Here is a 19,523-nt window from a genome sequence, read left to right on the forward strand (position 1 = left end):
AAGGCAGACAAACACGGCCCGCCCACTAACATAAAACAATTCAACGGAGCGATAAAAGACTGACCGTGCTGTTGTTCATGAAAATGTACTTTTCAAATTGTTTTAAACCCTTAAAGTAAAAGTCGAACCTCCGGACATCGACCTACAATTTATTATATAATATAACAAAGACGATAGTATAAAAATAACATCCGCATTGTATGCACGGCTTGCGTTCACTGCATTAATTCGGCATATCTCTATTTTTTATTCCCTTTCGGGCTTGACAGAGTAATCAACTGCACTCTCCGTGGGATTTTAACAAGCACGGTTTGCGGAGCATTTGATTTTTTCGGTGTAATTTTCACGTTAACTTTTGTGCTAACACTTCTGCTAGTACTGTCTTCACTGTAAACTAATTCAATATCTTCGGTTTCTTCGGTCTCGATTTTACTGTCCACTTTTTGTTCCGTAACATTATCTGATTTCTTATTTTTATCTAACTTCTTGTTCTCTGAACTCTTCTCTAACTCCTGGCTTCCTGAACTCTTGGTAGAATCGTGGAATTTCTCGCAAGCCGAGATATCAATGTCCATCGCGTTGCTATCTACGTCGATGGAAGACAAGCATTTAGAAACGTTCTCAGTATTATTTGAACCGAAAGACTTTTTCGCATTACTACTTTCAACGCATTTCACCGGGATTTTGTTCTCATCTTTATACTCCACGCCGAGTTCTCCGTTTTGGAAGTGTATAATAGAGCAGTAGCCATCCGTTGACGACGCTACCAGTATTTTACCATCGCTCGACCTGCAAAGTATGATATTATGGAAATGGATCAAAATTTGGATGCAAGTAATCGTAATAGTTACTCACCAAGAAACGTCGGTTAATCTGGTGTAATGTATATTCGATATCACAGCGATCGGCGATATCTGTTGAGTATCGTATATCAACACAGAATGCTGTGTAGCAACGGCGAACACTATTCTATAGGGCAGCGTTATCATGGGAATTGGACCATCCTTTCGTAATTGAAAATATGTAGGGCAACACCTTACAGCTATGGTACTTTCATCTAAAGAGGGTAGAAGCATGAGAGGCCTGGAAGTAAAATCATTCATCAAATTCTTTAAAAACGAAAACGGTACAATAAATAATAGAATATACTCACTTTTTTAGATTATGCCTTGAAAAGACTATGGTTGCATTGGATATTCTTTCTGTAGTTTCTAACGGATCTATTATACCGGATGGTACAATAATTAACTGTCCATCCAAAGAGAATGTCAATCTTCTAAAGAAAGACTTAAATGTATCATCGTAAAACAATCTTACTGTCTTATCTTTCAATGGATGATCCGGGGGTGTTGGAATCTTGGCTTTGTAAACCCTCTGCACTGTTTTCTTCGTACTTATATCGAATAGACGACACATCCTGAAAATATATTACGTTAGAAATAGAAAAAATATGAACAAGTTTCTACAGGAACTGATAACGTACCTGTCTGTGCTTATCGTGCATATATATTGATTGCAAGGATCCCACGACACCCCTTGCACAAAGCCTTTGTGTTCCGATAATATAGCTGTGGAACGTCCTTTATGAATGTCCCATAAGATAGCTGTATTATCTACAGAACCCGAGACCAACATGTTAGAGTCTGGGGACCAACTGATGTCATAAACATCTTCTAAATGTCCTCTTAATACCTTCCAAGAAATCCACTGCTCCATATTCTCCTCGGAAACAATGTGAAACTCACAGTCTTCCTTTCGTTTCCACAAAACAATGGTTGACTCTAGTAACAAAAGGTTAAATTATAGCCTCATGAATTTTGCAATTGATTAGATGAAATGTATAAATACAAACCATCGTCTCCAGAGGCTAAAATCTCTTTCGAAGGTGAAAATCTGACGACATTCACTGCTTTTTGATGTCGTTCTAAATCTGTTACGCATTTCACAACTGCCCCGCCGGTTTCATTTGTCGTCAAATACCATATCTGACGAAAGAAAAAGATCATTACATGATCAATTTTGTATAATATATTTATTGCAAGAATTGTGAATAATATTTGTACGAAAATTGTCTTTATAATATTACCAAAACGTGTGAATCTGCACCGCCGGTAGCAACACGCCAGAATTTTTCACCTTTCGATGTTTCGTAAATACCAGCCTGTACGTCGATACTCAGAACTGGATCACGATTGTGCCACGAAATTTCGGGAGTTGTACACCACATAATGTCACTCAAAGAAGAGTATAACTGACAATCAAATAGGAGGACAGTAACAATAATTGTATCGAACGGAGACCGATAGCGTCTAACCTTCAAGCTGTCATACGATTCCCGCCAAAACGCGTCAATTTTTCAAATCCAATCGTAGTCGACTATTCGGATCTGTCTCCTAATTAAATTCGAGTTCAGATTGAATCTAATTTGTAGTTTTGTTAATATTCTTAGAGAAATTAATGACGAGCGGTTAATTTAATTTGTTCACATAAATCAAAATACAATAACAAAGATAAGATATGATAACGAATAATGAAACTACGTTACATAAGTATTTAATGGAAGTTAAGGTTATTCGTTTTATTACATAGAACCACGTACCAAAGGTATCGTTGATAATGTTATTAAAGATAGTTAAAAAATAATTGCTTTACGCAGTGTCTAATAATTAAATGTTAGTACAGCTGTGTAAAATTTGGGGTTACTACAGTGATACATTGTAACATAGTGATTTAAAAGTATTTCAAGTTCATTGTCATGAAACACGTACAATTCAAGACGTGTATCGAACATCGAACATCCGGTTCTATGTGACTCCCTCTGAAAACGCGTAGAGAATACACCCGACCGAAACAAACCCAAGAGAAAAATGGTGAGCACAGAAAATGATAGTCAAGATCAGAAGGAACTAAATGTTGACGAAAATATGGATGAAAATCAACAAAACGGCGAACTAGTTAATACGGAAAACACTGAGGAAAGAGATGTGTGTGAATTATACATTGTTTTATACATTTCTTCTATTTGATGCTCGAATCTTTCTATGACAAACATTTGTCGTGTATTATTCGATAAAATTAATGCATTCAACTTCGTCGTTCTGTAATTCATGAATCTTACTTTACTGAAATCTCATTAACGGAAATTTCAATTGAAGGCGTCGTTTATTCAATTCGTAAATTCATTCGTTAACATGTCCACGGTTATTTAATGACATGGTAAATGTGATATAAGTAATCACAGCAACCTGTTCTATTCAAAGATGACGACGACGATGATGATGATGCATGTTCTTGAACAAAAATTTGTTTTCATAATATTGTTTAATATTGGTCTTTGTTGCACAGGTAAATGCAGAAACTGAAGATCAGAGGACGATATATCAGCCTTCAAGACTTGAATCTTTCTTTGCAATTATAAAAACATTGATTATTCGTTGCCTCATTATCTACTTCATTAGCTATTTGTTTAGACGTCCTCAACCCAATGCTGTTAATCAGACACCTGTACACGCTGTAAACGTGTTTGAAAATGGGGCACTGTTAGATTTACATGTTTTTTTATCGGAACACGAGAACATTGATCAATTTGATGTCCCAAGAACATTAATATGGAAAGAACGAGGATTGATATATGGAGATTGGTATAGCGGACCAAATAAAGATGGCCAGAGATATTTAGAATATAAATTTACTCCATCGGATCATGTAAAGAACAATGGGAATATATATCTTCATGTGTATGTTACAAAAAGTGGGATGTCTCCTAATCCAAAAGCAGGGAAGAATCGTTATGCTGGAGAAAATATGTCGTATTCTAAAAAAATGTTGAATAAACTTAAAAAGGTAAAATATCAGAAAAAACATAATTTATTGACTGGAGAAACTGCTGTCAATAGAGAAGAAATTGAGGTTTGTATAATCGTAAAAATTTATAAATAAACATTGCAGCTGTTTGACCATATATATTAATGCTTGTTATAGAAAGCTGAATCAATGAATGAACTTGTATCTCATTGGCATCCCAATTTAACTATCAACTTGGTAACTGATCAAACTCACTGGGAGTATGGTCAAGTTCCATCACCATTAGATAGTTGTGAGTTCATTAAATAAAAGAGAATATAAAAATTCGTATTAATATTGTTTGCCTATTTATTTGTATTTGATTTGCAGATATCAAATTCTCATCCGAAGGGATGTTTTATAAGCCTGTAATATACTTGAATGACTTTTGGAACATGCAAAGGGACTATCAGCTCATAAAAAATACTACAAATGAACTTGAACTTAAATTAAACTATCAGCCTCTGTCGTTATTTAAATGGCAAATTTATTCAGCTCCAACAATGAGAGATAAATGGACATCCATGTTCATGGGTATGATGAAATGTTTATTAGTAATGGTAGAAACGTAAGTAGACGATACTGATAAGAACTTTTTTACAGGAGAAACAACAGCCGAGGACGAAAATGATCAAGATACCATGAAAGAAACATTATTGGATACCAATCCGTATTTGTTGGGTCTGACTATCATTGTATCAACATTACATAGTGTATTTGAATTCTTAGCATTTAAGAATGGTAAGATGTAATCTTTTCACAAGTATAAGTATAAGTTTCAAGTTTGAATTCACGTTGTATACTATTATTATTCAATATTTTTCAGATATCCAATTCTGGAACAATCGTAACTCTTTGGAAGGTTTATCAGTTCGATCAGTATTCTTCAATGTGTTCCAGTCATTGATTGTGTTACTATATGTCCTTGATAACGAAACAAATACAGTCATACGAATTAGTTGCATAATAGGCTTATGTATAGAAGCGTGGAAAATTAATAAGGTGGTAGATATTAACGTAAATAGAAACTCGAAAATTCTCGGTGTCTTTCCAACAATTAGTTTCCACGATAAAGGGTCGTACGTAGAATCTTCCACAAAAGAATACGACAGACTTGCTTTCAAATATCTATCGTGGGCTCTGTACCCTCTTTTAGCAGGATACGCGATCTATTCATTAATGTATTTAGAACACAAAGGATGGTATTCTTGGGTCCTTAATATGCTTTATGGATTTTTACTAACGTTTGGATTTATTATGATGACACCTCAATTATTTATTAATTATAAATTAAAGAGCGTGGCGCATCTTCCATGGCGTATGATGTCTTACAAATTTTTAAACACTTTTATCGATGACATTTTTGCATTCGTTATCAAGATGCCAACACTATATAGAATTAGCTGCTTCCGTGACGACATAATTTTCTTCATATTTTTGTACCAAAGATGGATATACAAAACCGATCACACCAGAGTAAACGAATTCGGTTTCTCGGGTGAGATGGAAGCAAAGATAACAAACGATAAAAAGCAGAAAGCTATTAAGGATCGTTCGAAAGATAAGGTGGCTAAAAAGAACGATTAACATCCGGTACATAATGTTAGCGTTGACTATATTATTCGAACTTTATCTGAAATTAATAAACTTATTAGTACCAAAGGATATATCTACACGCATTTACGTGTATCTCGGTAAATTTGATATAACTGTGTGTGTGTATGTATATATTCTTTTTTGGTTTTGATATTTAGTCCAATGAAAAAGCCTTGCAAAAATATTGACATTCTTCTAATTAAGGATGTCTGTATACGTTGCGTCGGGCGAATAAATTATCAGGATAAGTTTAGTACGAGCCACAAAAAATCTCGTCTATTCTCTTAGGAAATTGTTGTCACCGTGCTTAGGTTCCAACATTTGTGTTTAACTTTTTTAATTTGAATGCTTTGTAATTGTTATCGTCTTGTACGATATTGAACAAATATAAAGTTTATTTCAATATTTAGATAATACTTCAAAATAAATACGATTCCCTATTCACACAAAGAAAAATAAAATGAAAAATCGTCCAAATTATACGCGTACACGTGTGGAATATTTGGCTAAATAGCTTAAACAGGAAACGACGATATATGTATTTTATGTAGACACACTATCTGTGCATTTACAGCAAAGTTGAAACGATGATTTTGCGGTAAATTTTGTCTACATAGGAAACTAAGACAAAATATTTTTCCAGAGTATGGTATATAAATTCTAGACGAACAAAGGTTGGTGTAACAAATGCTAAAAGTGAAATTACGATCGCTCCTAGTTACGACCACGATTATTGTTTTTAATAAATCAATGTCTCCAATAAATATTTAATAATTTTACGTCACGTTCATTGATATATTAATTTTAAGTTTTACTTTATATAACTTGTATAGTTCAAATATTTCTGGCTTGTATATTGTCGAAATATCTATGTCGTATAATGACACGAATTTTATGAATTAAAATATTATTCGCAAATTTTATGTTACTTTTTTAAGATGAGTTTTTTTTAATATATAGAGGTATACTTGGTATAATTTTTAAATACATTATGAACTGTAAACTGATACGATAACGAACTTAGGAGGAACTATAAAGATATAGTCCTGCATTTTCAGTTTCGTATTTAAGTAATATCGGTTACAACTGTTTATTAAGATTATATTACATAATATTTCAAAATAAACATTAAAGTCTTTATTATTACGTTCCACTTTTAATGAACAGTAGTAGTACTTTGAATAGTGGACAGAAAAGTTGTATCTTTCGTAGTTATATGAACTTATCAGTTTTAACAAAAGATATTGTTTAACATAGTATTTTCTTATCACTGGTTTCTGTTATAAAATCTGACAAATTTAATGTTATACTGTTATCGAGGAATATATATTATTTGAAGAGTTTGCAATGGCTATCCTTTTTTGTACAAAAGCAGTATAATGGTGAATTGTACTAGAGGTGTATAAACAGTTTAAGGTACAAATTTTTATATACATCATCTCCTTACCATACTCAAAAAATACAATTATCTCAAGATGAAACCTAGATGTTTTCTGTTTATTTGCAATTATTCATATAGTATCCTGTTTAGCGCCATACCAGCTGTATTTGTGTCATTGTATAATATATAAGGTAAGTAGTTATTAAAAAGTAATCACATTCTAAATACATATAAGTGTGATAAAACATTGATCATCGAAAGATTAAAAATACTAATCTTACTGCATAATAGCACCCCGTGAACAGTTTTTATTTGAATTGTGAAAGATCATAAGAAAAGTAAGTACTTCAATTGTGCATTAATATCATTTTCTGTGATGTTCTACAGGTTGCATGGCACTACAGGAATTAAGTACTATGTATAGAGGATATCTTCGAAATTATGATGCAAGCGGTCAAATAGTAATTCTATATACAGAAATATGTTGCATGTAAAATCAACATTTGGCCAATTGTAACACAATTTCGATGGCTTCTTATATGTGTGTGTGTGTGTATATATATATATATGTATATGTGTGTATATATAATTCATTTACATTATATTATCTAGTAATATAGTATTTAAAGAATTATAATATCAGTGAAAGTACTCGATGAGAGAAACAAATTATCAAAAGAATATCTTTGCATCATGTACACTTTTTAAGAACATATTCGTAAACTCTAGCATTGTCTTCATCATTAGAAGTGCAAAGTTTCACAAATATATTTCAGTATTTTATATTGATTAACGAAATCTCTCATAGCTAACAACTTTAATTCAATAACTTGTGCAAATGAAGCTAAGACATGTGTAACTACTTTCTTCCGAGATGTGAGATAAAATGCTAAGACGGTACAAATAAAGTAAGTAGAGTGTAAGTTAAGAGTAATTAAAAAAATACTGTTCTATTTTGTACGTCGCACAGGTTTCACATGCAAGTGTAAGCCTGAAGGCAGCTTTCTTTTTAAAACTACTAAAACGATTTCTTTAAATCACTGTACATAGATTTATAAACTTATACTACATAGCACAGAATGTGCTACTAAAATGGCAGTACTTTAAGTAACAGATGTTCATACTACTTTGTAAGTAAGTACTTCGACACGTTTTATATATGTCATAAGATCTTACTGAAAAAGTTCTTCTACAAAAATTTCTGATCGTGTCGAGTCTAAGAATATCTCGTATTTCTTTTACCCTATGCAAACGAATCGCTATATTCTTTTTTCTTAAATGTTTTATCATAGATTAAAGACTCTCTCAATTTATCGTATTGCTCGCATAATATTCGAATTTCATTTAAATCACAAGGCCTGCATCTTTAGCTATACCATAGAACAAGCTTGACGAATTACGTAGTAACACATCCGGCGAATCAAATTCCATAATGCGTCCATTATCGAGGACGATGACCCTACAAAGCATAAAATGTATTTAATATCAATAAACGTATATAAACGTATCATAAAATCCTTTTATGAATCGTGAAACTCACCTGTCTGAATCAAGAATAGTATTAAACCTGTGGGCTATTGTGAGAACCGTGCACTCACTAAATTCTCGTCTAATTGTCGACTGTATTAAGTCATCGGTTTCAAGATCAACCGATGCGGTTGCTTCATCAAGAATAAGTACTTTTGTTTTTCGAAGTAAAGCCCTCGCCAAGCATATTAATTGTCGCTGACCTATACTTAAATTATCACCGCCTTCGGTTACTTCATGTAGAAGACCACTAGTCAAGTCTGAAATGTAATGCAACGTTATGTACTCTCTTGTATATGAAAATTTAAACTTGATAGAAATTCTATTTACTTTGAACAAAAGATTTCAGATGCGCATGTTCCAACGCCGTCCAAACTTCTTCGTCCGTGTGATTATTGAATGGATCTAGATTCATTCTTAAGGTTCCAGAGAACAATATAGGATCTTGTGGTATGATAGTCAGTCTAGATCTTAAATCGTGAAGACCTAGTTTAGAGATGTCGATGCCGTCGATGGTAATTTGTCCTTCGGCCGCTTCTATTATCCTGAACAAAGCCAACGTCAGAGACGACTTGCCAGCACCGGTTCTACCGACAATGCCAACTTTTTCTCCTCCCTTAACAGAAAACGACAATCCACGAAGTACAAGGTCCAGGCCTTGCCTGTAACGAACTTTGTAATCTTTGAAGTCTACGCGACCTTGCATAGGCCAGTCATTAGACAGCACGTGATTGGGATTCTTCCATGGTGCTTCCTGAGGTGTTTCTGTGTACTCCTTTATTCTTTCTACAGCTACTATGTTCGTTTCGACGTCGGATGTCATTCTTACCAACCAATTTAACGTTTGGGTTACCTAAGTAAAGAAAGCATTGTTTATCAACTGTTGACTCTCTATAACTATAATTACTTTGTAAATCTAAATATGATGTCCTACTTGTAAAGCATAGCCAACAGATAGACCAACCATACCCGGCTCCATAGTATCTCTTGATAACACCGCAAAAAGTGCAGAAAAGAAAATAATTAAATTTCCAACCATTTCTAAACGCACTGCCAGCCACCTATAGAAAACAATAATATCTTATATCTAATGATGATATCTTATATCTTTGATTTGGAAATTGAAATGAAAGTTATACCTGTTTGCGATTATGCTAGGATAATAGCAAATTTGATTAAAATCTACCCTGTTCTCAGACTCGAGAATAAATCGGTCTTGCACACCAAATGCCCTGATAATCTGTGCCCCTAAGAAGAAAACATAGTGATGTAAATTTTCATGTATCATCTGTTAATACTTGAATACCTAGTCATACATTTGTGTCGTTACATACCAGACACAGATTCACTGAAATGCGAATATATTGGAGATCTTGAAACAGATTCCAGCCGTTTCAACTGCCTTGAACTAGCAACATACAATCGTTGAACAAAGTAATAGATTACACCTATTGGTATTATTACTGCCACAAATATTGGCGTACTGAAACTTATTACCACTAAAGTTGCTATGACCTGTAACGTAAAGGTGTTGTTTAGAAAAATATATTTTACGAACGTGTCTCTTATTCATAATCGTATGAACCGTATCGCAATCTTAGAAACACATATACCCCTATGTTCATGTATGCAGTTATAAAATGATAATAACTGTGAGGAAACAATTTAAAAATTTATGATCATGCAATTCGTTTGAAGAGATACTCATGTATATCATTTATCATAGTATATATAGCACATTATATATATACTATACATATAATCAAACGTGAACAATATTTCTTTTTTCTATCGATATACGGAATAATGACTGATAAACTTCAACATCTTAAACCAAACATGTACTACACACAATTATTATGAAAATATTAGTTGGTATATACTTGCACAACCATTTACCATCGTTCATTGTCTCAGATATATTTACCATACTTTCTCATATTTGCCATTTATGATACATTAAACATCTAATTTAGTGGAACGGACACAATTATACACAATTACAGCTGATACAACAGAGTTCACGTACGTTACTTGTTCGGAATAAAATGTACATTCCCGTACAACAAATAACTTATCGAAAAGCTATAACCGAGGATCAAAGGCCATGACAACATATAATTTCAAACTATAAACGTACTAAATAAAGGGATGACCGTGTGATGTAATTAAATGAGAGATACTTAAGATTCAAACCAATACAAACCCTTTGATAAAATGGAAGTATACTCAAGGTAGACCCATATGATAAATAATGACTAAAGAACATGTAGGAAAGAAATAATAAGAATTAATGATTACAGTTTGGTTCAGGCATTTCCGACAATTACCTCGAACAAGCAATAGATGCTATCAGAAATTTGCTGAGGAAGAGATGTGTCCAGTATGTCGACGTCTTTAGCAAACCTGGAGATAATGCGACCAGTAGGTGTCGTATCAAAGAAGGTCAATGGAGAACGCATCACAGCACGCAGCATCACTATATGCATCTGGCGAGCAGCCAGCCAGCAGCCCAGCTGCGGTGCCAAATCGCAGAAAAAACTCGCCATCGCTACAACATCAGACATGATTGGCTTTCATTGTAATCGTATCAATAAGAATTTCGAATCTTAAGTAGTTGAGAACTGGTGAGAGGAATATGCTAGAGCATTTTACCGATCTGAAACACTTCAACAAATGTTTCTCTTCATTCAAGTTTCTCATTTGTTACAATAAATTTTTCTCGTGACAAAACTCAAGAAATATTTGTAAGATTTCGTAATATCTATTCGCTTTTAATACGCATGAACAAGTGAAAAGAGATATTGTCCAACAGATAAATTTGTAATACCAAAAAATTAAAAAATGCTGTTCTGTCTCATGTTATGCGAGGTGGGTGAAGTTTGCTGTGAAGTATCATGCTAGGCACAAGTAATGGATAACAACGCACAGTAAGCTAGGCAGTTAATACGGAAAAATTTATGCAAATTACATAAGGAACTTCCAAGCACAAGCAACACTGTTCGCATAAGATAAAAGTTCATGGTATAATTGTGTCCATTACCTAATTATAATGTTATACTACTGTATAGTAGTTGTGCATGTAGATTGTTAGTGACTATACAAAAGAATAAATAAAACGAAAGGCGAAAATCGATCTTTCTGGAAACTCCTTTAATGAAAATTTAGATGTTAATTACCTGAAACAGACACTATCTATTTAATATTACACTTGAGAAAATAAATCATGGATAATTTCATAAAATGGCTGAAAAGAGAAGAATATGTACCGATGATAATGGAACTCAAGCTGCTAACTAAATCATAATTCTTCTGCTTTTAATAAATTAAAAAATGATAAATCAATTTAGAGAAATGATCTTATCTGTACATAACTATAATTTGCTTCAGCATGCAAACAACATTTTTTAAGTGATTTTTCATACCTTCTTCATATAGTTACCATAGGTATACTTCTTCGAAGGTCTAGCTTAATAGATAAAATATTAAATAAGGTATATGTATAATATCAAAGTCGTGATTGCAATGAGTAAACGGTTATTTTCGCATGAGAAACAGTAATTGTTAAGCACAACATTTACAAGAGACAAATAGCATACCGAAAAGAGGCAAGTAATCCAGGAACGTAGTATTGTTGGCAAAACATTATCAATGACATCGGTGTCTTTACCGAATCGACTGAGAAGTCGACCGATCGGAGTACTGTCAAAGAATGACATTGGGCTGTGGAGATTACGTTGCAACATACACTCGAAGAGACGCACGGAAGCATATATCGCTCCTTTTGCCATGATTAACGATCCAGCAAACGTTGTTAGGCCTACAACGATTCGTGATAATTTTGATACATTATTGATCCCGATATATTTATATCAAGAATTTGCAACTCTTCTTGCAAAAATTGCATTTGTCTATTAATCTAGATAGTTTTAGGAAAAGAAAACCAACTCATTTAATCTTAGTCTTAGCTCACCGTGTGTGTAACATCATTCTGCAAGTTCCTTATTGCAGTCACACATGTATCAAGGTGCATTTATAATTAGAAACGAAAAGATTATTGCATAGGTACATTATAAGCAAATCATGGCAAACTATCATAGCTTGTTAAAAGAATAGGAATCAAGTAGTGAACATGCACTACTGTAAAATAATCGTTATATGATTAATCTTTAAAGCGAAACTACGTGATAGTGGAATTTACTTTAGTTAAATCTTTTTGATTTTTTTCAATTAAACTATAATTCAGCGACTAGAATTCTAAGTTTTAGTAGCGTGTAAGTAAGACTTCTTCTTACTTTATCAGTATACTTATATATACATTAGAATTAATAACTGAAGATAAATGCATGCGAAATATAAATTATACTCTCTCTAGTATCAAAGACATTGAAATGGTTGCATTTTAACATGTATTACTATGAAAGCCCTTACTGTGAGTATTAATGTTCTATAGATACAGCAAACCACACTCGCTGAGATGTTGTTAATATTGGAGCATTGGCTAATGTGTAAAATTATTTCAGAAAGAGAAGGTATTTGGTATGATGATGTACTAAGACGTGTGCATATTTATATTCATACCTATCGTTTACTCTAACGAAGAAAAATTAAATTGCCTCAAGACCATGTAATCTGTGAAGGAACATGCTCTTTTTTGGAGAACTTTCAATCACACAAGCCTAATAAGCTTACCTTATTAAACTTACAATGGTTTTGTTTTACAAAAACAGCTAATGTACTCAATTTCCGTAAAGAAGAAGTGCTAAGTATCATATAATAATCATAGAATCTTGATAACATACCCTGACCAAGTCCGAGTCCACCATATACTCCAAGGTACATATCTTGTTTTGCTTTATCGAATGTGTTATTGTAGTCTGTTAAATTATCATTGGACCACACACTCAACCAAGAATTCGAACCAATACTGAATCCTTGGAAAATTGCATTCATTACAATGGTCGCTATCGACAAGAACCATCCAATCGATTTGAAATAGTGCGAATACACTTGCCATTTGACCTTAATTTAGAAAAAAGAAGAGAAATATATAATTGTATACACAACAGCATTTTTAAAGTGACCAAGAAAGAACAACTTACGCTTCCAGTTTCAGTCTTTTCCACTTCAACTAACTTGTCTATTGGTTGTGCTGGTTTATCCATCATGCTGTTACTGCGTATATAGCTATCTGATTGTTGACTATCTGTAGAATGTTGTCTAAAAATTTGTTTAAAATTGTGATAACTAAACAGAAAGATAAGAATGTAAAACGTTGAATAACAATGAAAGAAACTTACTTCTTTAATGAGCCACGTAAAGATCTTTTCTCAGCGATAGAACCAGATTCACTTTGACTCTCTGATGTTCTTGATCTGGCTCTTGTCAATTTCTGTTGCAACTCGTTGGAGCCTATCGTTGTTTCCAGTTGTTGTTTAATTTCATTTAAATCTTCTTCTGACCCATCATCAGCATGCACTGTTCCAAATTTATCATAATAGATATAAAATAATACGTCATATTAAATAAAAAAAAGGTACATTATTGTAATATCATAACGTAATAATTTTCTAATATTAGAATTTAGTAACAGAAATGTTTGTTGTTCTACATCAAAAAGATTTCAATTCATTTTGCAAGTAACGAACGTTAATAGCAATACTTAAAACACAAGTTACGAAAAGAATAAACAATTGTATTTATCTAAAGAATGTTTCAGCGACACCGTGGTTCAAATGGAGCATGCGTTATGCAAAAGGTAGACCTGCATGCGTGTTATACTGTATTAGGTGGAAATAAAAAATTGCACGAAAGATGACTTCACAATACAAATTGGTCATTAAAAATTTCTAAGATAAGAGGATCCAAAAATATTAATAACCTTGATACTCTAAAATCTCAAGCCAAATGCAATATGAACCATTTTCCGTACAATCGCAAATAAATTGACTTAGGGAAAGGAATCGTAATTACTTTTTTCACTGACTTACGATTTCCAACTTAGAACCATGAAAAATATAATTGAATATTAATTAAGAGAATACGAATGAAGAAAGTAAGGATCAGAAGAATTGATGTATACCTTCTTGCAGGTGATGGATTAAAAATTCAGAAAAAGCTCCCTTTTTCTCCAGAAGCTGTTTGTAATTTCCAACTTCGGTTATCTCACCATCTTTCAGAACAATTATATTATCGACTTCTGGTAAGAAGGTGATGCCATGTGTGACAAGTATTCTTGTTTTCTTCTTGAGTAAACCAGTGTTGCCAATCACATTTTCAAAGATGTGTTTTCCAACGTGTGAATCTACTGCGCTCAAAGGATCATCTAAGAAGTACACGTCTGAATCATTGTACACTGCTCTTGCTAAGGCCACTCTTTGCTTCTGTCCACCCGATAAATTAATACCCTTCTCTCCGATTTCAGTCTGATCGCCTGCAGGCAATATCTTTAAATCTGGATTCAATGCGCACGCTTCAATCACACGATTATACGAATTTTTATGTTGTGGTTTGCCAAACAGTACATTGTCTTGCAACGATGCATTTTGTATCCATGCTTGCTGAGATACATAAGCAATGGATCCCTATATGTAGAAAAGAATTAATATCTTGCCGGCATCTAATTAAATTGAAAAATATGTAATTTGTTAATAACCTTCGTGTTAACTCTGCCACTGATTTTGTCCATCTCTCCCAAAAGTGCTGATATCAGAGAACTTTTACCAGATCCCACTGTACCGACAACAGCTACCAACTGCCCTTGTTCTACTTGTAAATTGATATTTCTTAACGTTGGTTTCTCAATATTATCTGCTTCCCACGTGAAAGTACCGTTTTCAACTAATAGCGCGTGAGCTATATAAATTATATATTGGTATATTATAGCGTGTTCGTTTTAATAAGTAACTACTATAGTAAATAATACTTACATTCAGATGGATCATGTTGAACATTGTTAGGATCCAATTCTTCTGTGTTCATGAATTTGTTAATACGTTTAACAGAAACCCAAGCCTGAATACCATTAAAGTCATTAGTCAGTACGTAATTAAGTGCAATATAATTAAATTTTAGTGAGTTCTTAATTACCTGAACCATGTTACCAATCATCATGGGTAATATAGACAGAGGAAATCTTAAAATGTTAAAAAGGCTAAGAGAAACGAATGCAACAGTACTATCTAAGCGGTTCTTTTCATCTATAAGTACATATGTTGCAAAGGATACTAAAGATACCTAAAATAAAACAAATGATTAGAAGATTGTAATTACAGTCGTTTCGATATTGAAAAGTTTAAAGCGATTTGAGAGAAACTTACCAAGAAAGGAGCAAACGACCAGATAAAACTTGTTCCAGAATTGAGGTATGCTGCTTCTTTCAATACTTGAATTTCTTTTGTACGTATCTTCAGTATTTGCTCTTCAAATGAAGGTTCCCAGGCATACAATTTCAACACTTTGATGCCATTGAGAACTTCATTCATTAATTTAACTCTTTCATCTTTGCTTTTCATTTGCCTAATTTGTAATGTTTTTACTCTATTCGTGATCAATAAATTTATTGGAATAAGAATAAGTAGAACAGCTAAACCAGCGAGCACTGCCGGCCCCAGTAGTTCCCACAAAAAGTATAAGGCTAAAACGATTTGTAGAGGCGCAGACCAAATCATATTTATGTATGCTGTTAAATCCATGAATCTCTGTGCATCCACGGACATTAAGTTTACTATTTCACCAAGTGTTGATTCTTTTCGAGCGGTGTTGGACATTCTCAATGCCTTCCGATAAATTGCGGCTGTTAATGCAGTACGTATACGTAATCCAACTAAGAACATGCGGTGAAAGTACTGAGATAAAATTAATGTTTGAAATGTGGCTGTAACTAGGAGTAAAACTGCTAACAAATAGCCTTTCCACATTGACTCGCGTTCCTCAATAAAACGAATGAGTAGTCTAAATTAAAAATAATAACAATTATAATCTATACAGTTGTGATTCCTAATTCCTTTACTAATTTCAGGAATACCGAACTTGTTATTTAGAGTAGGAAAGATCATGCAGAAATGAGCTATGACACTTACTTTAATATTTGTGGACTAACAAAGGTCATAACATCTTGTACAGCTTTAAGTATGGCACCAAATAAGAAGGAAGCACCAAAAGCTTTACAAAGAGGTGACAAAATCGACGACACCTTCTTTTTCCGTCCATTATTAAAATCTACTTGACCAGAAGACTTTCTAAAAGATGCCTTAGTGTTGTGTACACTGAAATAAAATGCAAACGATATTAATGCATTTCATATATTGAACTTCAATTACTTTAATTTAATTACAGATGTAGGCAACTACTTTTTCTTTGTCCATTTGAACTTACCTAAAGCAAATCCAAAATACTCTTGTTAGCAAAAGTAGATTGACATTTTATTACTAATGTAATTTGATACACAAGCATTCCATAATATTTATTCTCATTATCTTTCTAATAAGTATCATCAAATATTTATAAATATCACACTCACTTGTTGTTTTTTTGCACATTCTTGTTCCAGTATTTATCAAATTTTGGAACTACTTCTCTAGCCGAATCTTCCGCATTCATAGACCACAAGTCTGTAGCTTCCAAAGGTTTTCGAAAACCTTTCCATGCCATTGGATCGAACCATGTGAAAAATATTTTTGATGGAAAGGAAGAGGCCTGCTCTGGACATGATATTCCTTCCTGTTAAATTTAATATGTAGAGTTAATGACACAGTACAAATTGAATGAAGACTAAACTGGATATAACAGATAAAATTACCTTTGGATATTCAATACCCTCAGGTTCTGCGTCAACCAGAAAATTCAACAAGAATAAAATTACAACTACTGGGTAATATATCATATATGATACAAACGAATAAGTGACTTTTCTCTGAAAAAGTAATACAAATAAAAGTTGAATTATGAATCTCTTAAAAATATGACATCATAAATAAGTAATGTACCTCCTCAATATACAGCCTTAATATGGTTCTGTATTGAACGACTCCACATATTACAACAAGAAACCAAAACAAAAATAATAGTCCAGAAGTGCGCATTCCACGCTTCTTATTACATATTACTAAAAGAAATGCAAGAATCTACAAGAGGAAACAATGTGAATATTAAGTTTAATCTGGAAGATTTTCAAAAAATGATTTGAAATAATACTCACAAAGGAAACTATCTTTACACATGGTGTATAATAATCAACACTAAAAACGATTTCAGAAGAACCTCTATGTATTGCATTGCCTACATCAACAATACTAAGTATAATCAATAATGCCAAAAGTATTTGTTTAGAAATATATAACCACGTGTATGGAATATTTTTCTTCTTGCTACTTATAAGGTAATAAACTTCTATCGGTGAGAAGAACCATAAAAATGCACATGGTAACCATATCAACATAGTCTTTTGAAAACATTTTGGGATATCTGGATCTTCCGTGTTCCATGCTAAATTATCATCCTAGAAGAACAGGGAGAAAAAGAAACATTACTTTAATATATTCTTTTATAACTTAAAATACCATGTAAGGGGAGGGAAAGCGTTTCGTCCTGGGCCCGCCAGGGGACTCATTATTGAAGCTATCTAGCAGGCTCTGCGTTATAGTCGCAGGAATATCATAAAGTAAGGAAGGTCGAGGACGATATAAATATATATGTGGATCGGTGAAGGATCATGTAGTAGCGGGAAAGGTGTTAACTAATTAGCCATCTGCTGGAGAGCGTAGGAGATAGTTGCCACAATAGTTTTTTAATAGTGTTCAATTGAAAAATTTCGAAATAAATGTTCGCTAATCAACAAGTCATTTTCCATAGCGTAATCTAACAAATTCTTTGCGGTTTATTATTTAGATGAAAATTTTTCTGCCGTTTTTTTCTATGTATCAAGGTCATTGAAAATCGTAATAATAAACTTCCGGTAAGCAAAGCGTTACAATGTTTCCAAAACGATAAAATACAAGACCAAATATCTTTTCCGATGGAAAATCATGCTGCATTCATTTCAGTCTTGCGATTGAGAAACCATGAGATTGGAATGGTGATATCGGAATGGGTGCTGGATTAGCTGAATAGTAATCCGATCGGGAACGTATTCATTTAAAAACAATTCGATGATATCGAAACAATATGAGTAAGATAAAAATATATACGTACCCAGAACGGGGAACCACAAAATTGATCCATAGTTTGATCCTCAATAATGATACATTTACTACATAAATTTTTTGGTCAATTATGTTCCGCGAATTCACTTATCCTGGCTTTCCGGCAGATCTTTCGAGTAATTAATTAAGTACACAGAGACGAACACTTTTTGAATTCGAATAACGGTTACAACTAGTCGCAGGTCATCCGACCGAACAAACACACAATTACGATACTTATTGGCATGTGACCAACACCAACCATACAGCTAACAACCGTTCGCTTGAGAAAGCGAACGCAAACTGTACCCGAACCGACTCGGATTTACATTATAAAGTCAGGCCGGCGAGAGTACATACCACGGGTTATACGGTTATACGGGCTGCGGGGTACCCATACCTATGTAGGGGTAATGACAATTCCCCTTTTGCGCAGAAGAAGCCCAACGCAAAGAGGATCTGATCCTCTTTTGCCCAACGCATGCAATCGTCGCTCTGCAACATTACCGAAAGATGTCGCAATGTGAAATTTTATCTTATACAATTGCATACATATATAACAACTGTACATATGTATGTGCGAAAGACTAGGGCACTGCGGCGGTGATCAAACTAACTAAAAAAACAAATTGTAACACCAAACGTTACTTTCTATCAACTATGCAACAATAAAACGATAAACAAAGAGTCGTGTATCATCATTGCTAAATTTTTCGTTCATATCCATCCATTGAAACTATCAGTTTGTCAAATAAAATAGTACACAAGTCATACATACTTCATAGTCATGCACGTGGAATGCGTGTTTTTTTTTTATGTACAAAGTATGTATGTATGTATGTACATACAAAGATACTATTCTATATTTTAATTTAGAAGACTAGATATGGTATGGACAATGGCAATAAGAATTATTGTTCATGTTTACTCAACGAAGTCAGCAGAGGAATAATAGATTATCTAGAAAGCGTGGAGTAGTGGATGACAGTTCGACT

General features: G+C 33.4%; 3 protein-coding genes across 7 annotated transcripts; 1 reads left to right on the top strand and 2 right to left on the bottom strand.

Moving 5' to 3' along the window:
• Positions 1-129: 129 nt before the first annotated feature.
• Positions 130-2,411, bottom strand: Caf1-105 (chromatin assembly factor 1, p105 subunit). Of its 2 annotated transcripts, XM_033471158.2 has the most exons (7): positions 2,087-2,411; positions 1,853-1,985; positions 1,484-1,781; positions 1,154-1,417; positions 856-1,083; positions 662-789; positions 130-586 (listed from the first exon to the last, which is right to left on the bottom strand). In XM_033471158.2, the coding sequence occupies exons 1-7, from the start codon at positions 2,225-2,227 to the stop codon at positions 240-242; spliced, it is 1,539 nt and encodes a 512-aa protein (XP_033327049.1). In that variant the 5' UTR covers positions 2,228-2,411; the 3' UTR covers positions 130-239. The 2 variants fall into 2 exon arrangements, with proteins under 2 accessions (XP_033327049.1, XP_033327048.1); XM_033471157.2 differs by having other exon boundaries at positions 130-789.
• Positions 2,412-2,725: 314 nt separating this feature from the next.
• On the top strand, positions 2,726-6,218 carry LOC117220814 (putative lipid scramblase CLPTM1). The gene is made up of 6 exons (XM_033471156.2): positions 2,726-2,984; positions 3,346-3,909; positions 3,982-4,096; positions 4,174-4,377; positions 4,447-4,584; positions 4,670-6,218. Exons 1-6 carry the CDS (start codon positions 2,868-2,870, stop codon positions 5,428-5,430), a joined length of 1,899 nt encoding a protein of 632 aa, XP_033327047.2. The 5' UTR covers positions 2,726-2,867; the 3' UTR covers positions 5,431-6,218.
• A 297-nt stretch (positions 6,219-6,515) lies between these two features.
• Positions 6,516-19,015, bottom strand: MRP (Multidrug-Resistance like Protein 1). 4 transcript variants are annotated; one of them, XM_076518359.1, is made up of 22 exons: positions 18,539-19,015; positions 17,547-17,846; positions 17,335-17,472; positions 17,148-17,261; positions 16,869-17,068; positions 16,724-16,744; positions 16,429-16,614; positions 15,667-16,300; positions 15,437-15,583; positions 15,277-15,361; positions 15,003-15,202; positions 14,430-14,931; positions 13,648-13,825; positions 13,450-13,567; positions 13,150-13,369; positions 10,678-10,898; positions 9,682-9,862; positions 9,487-9,595; positions 9,282-9,408; positions 8,678-9,200; positions 8,361-8,607; positions 6,516-8,279 (listed from the first exon to the last, which is right to left on the bottom strand). In XM_076518359.1, the coding sequence occupies exons 1-22, from the start codon at positions 18,566-18,568 to the stop codon at positions 8,165-8,167; spliced, it is 4,596 nt and encodes a 1,531-aa protein (XP_076374474.1). In that variant the 5' UTR covers positions 18,569-19,015; the 3' UTR covers positions 6,516-8,164. The 4 variants fall into 4 exon arrangements, with proteins under 4 accessions (XP_076374474.1, XP_076374473.1, XP_033327041.1 ...); XM_076518358.1 differs by lacking the exon at positions 10,678-10,898 and adding an exon at positions 11,947-12,167; XM_033471150.2 differs by lacking the exons at positions 10,678-10,898; positions 16,724-16,744 and adding an exon at positions 11,947-12,167 and having other exon boundaries at positions 18,539-19,014.
• Between the last annotated feature and the right edge of the window lie 508 nt (positions 19,016-19,523).

This window comes from Megalopta genalis, chromosome 2 (assembly GCF_051020955.1).
Source record: "Megalopta genalis isolate 19385.01 chromosome 2, iyMegGena1_principal, whole genome shotgun sequence".
Classification (NCBI taxonomy): Eukaryota; Metazoa; Arthropoda; class Insecta; order Hymenoptera; family Halictidae; genus Megalopta; species Megalopta genalis.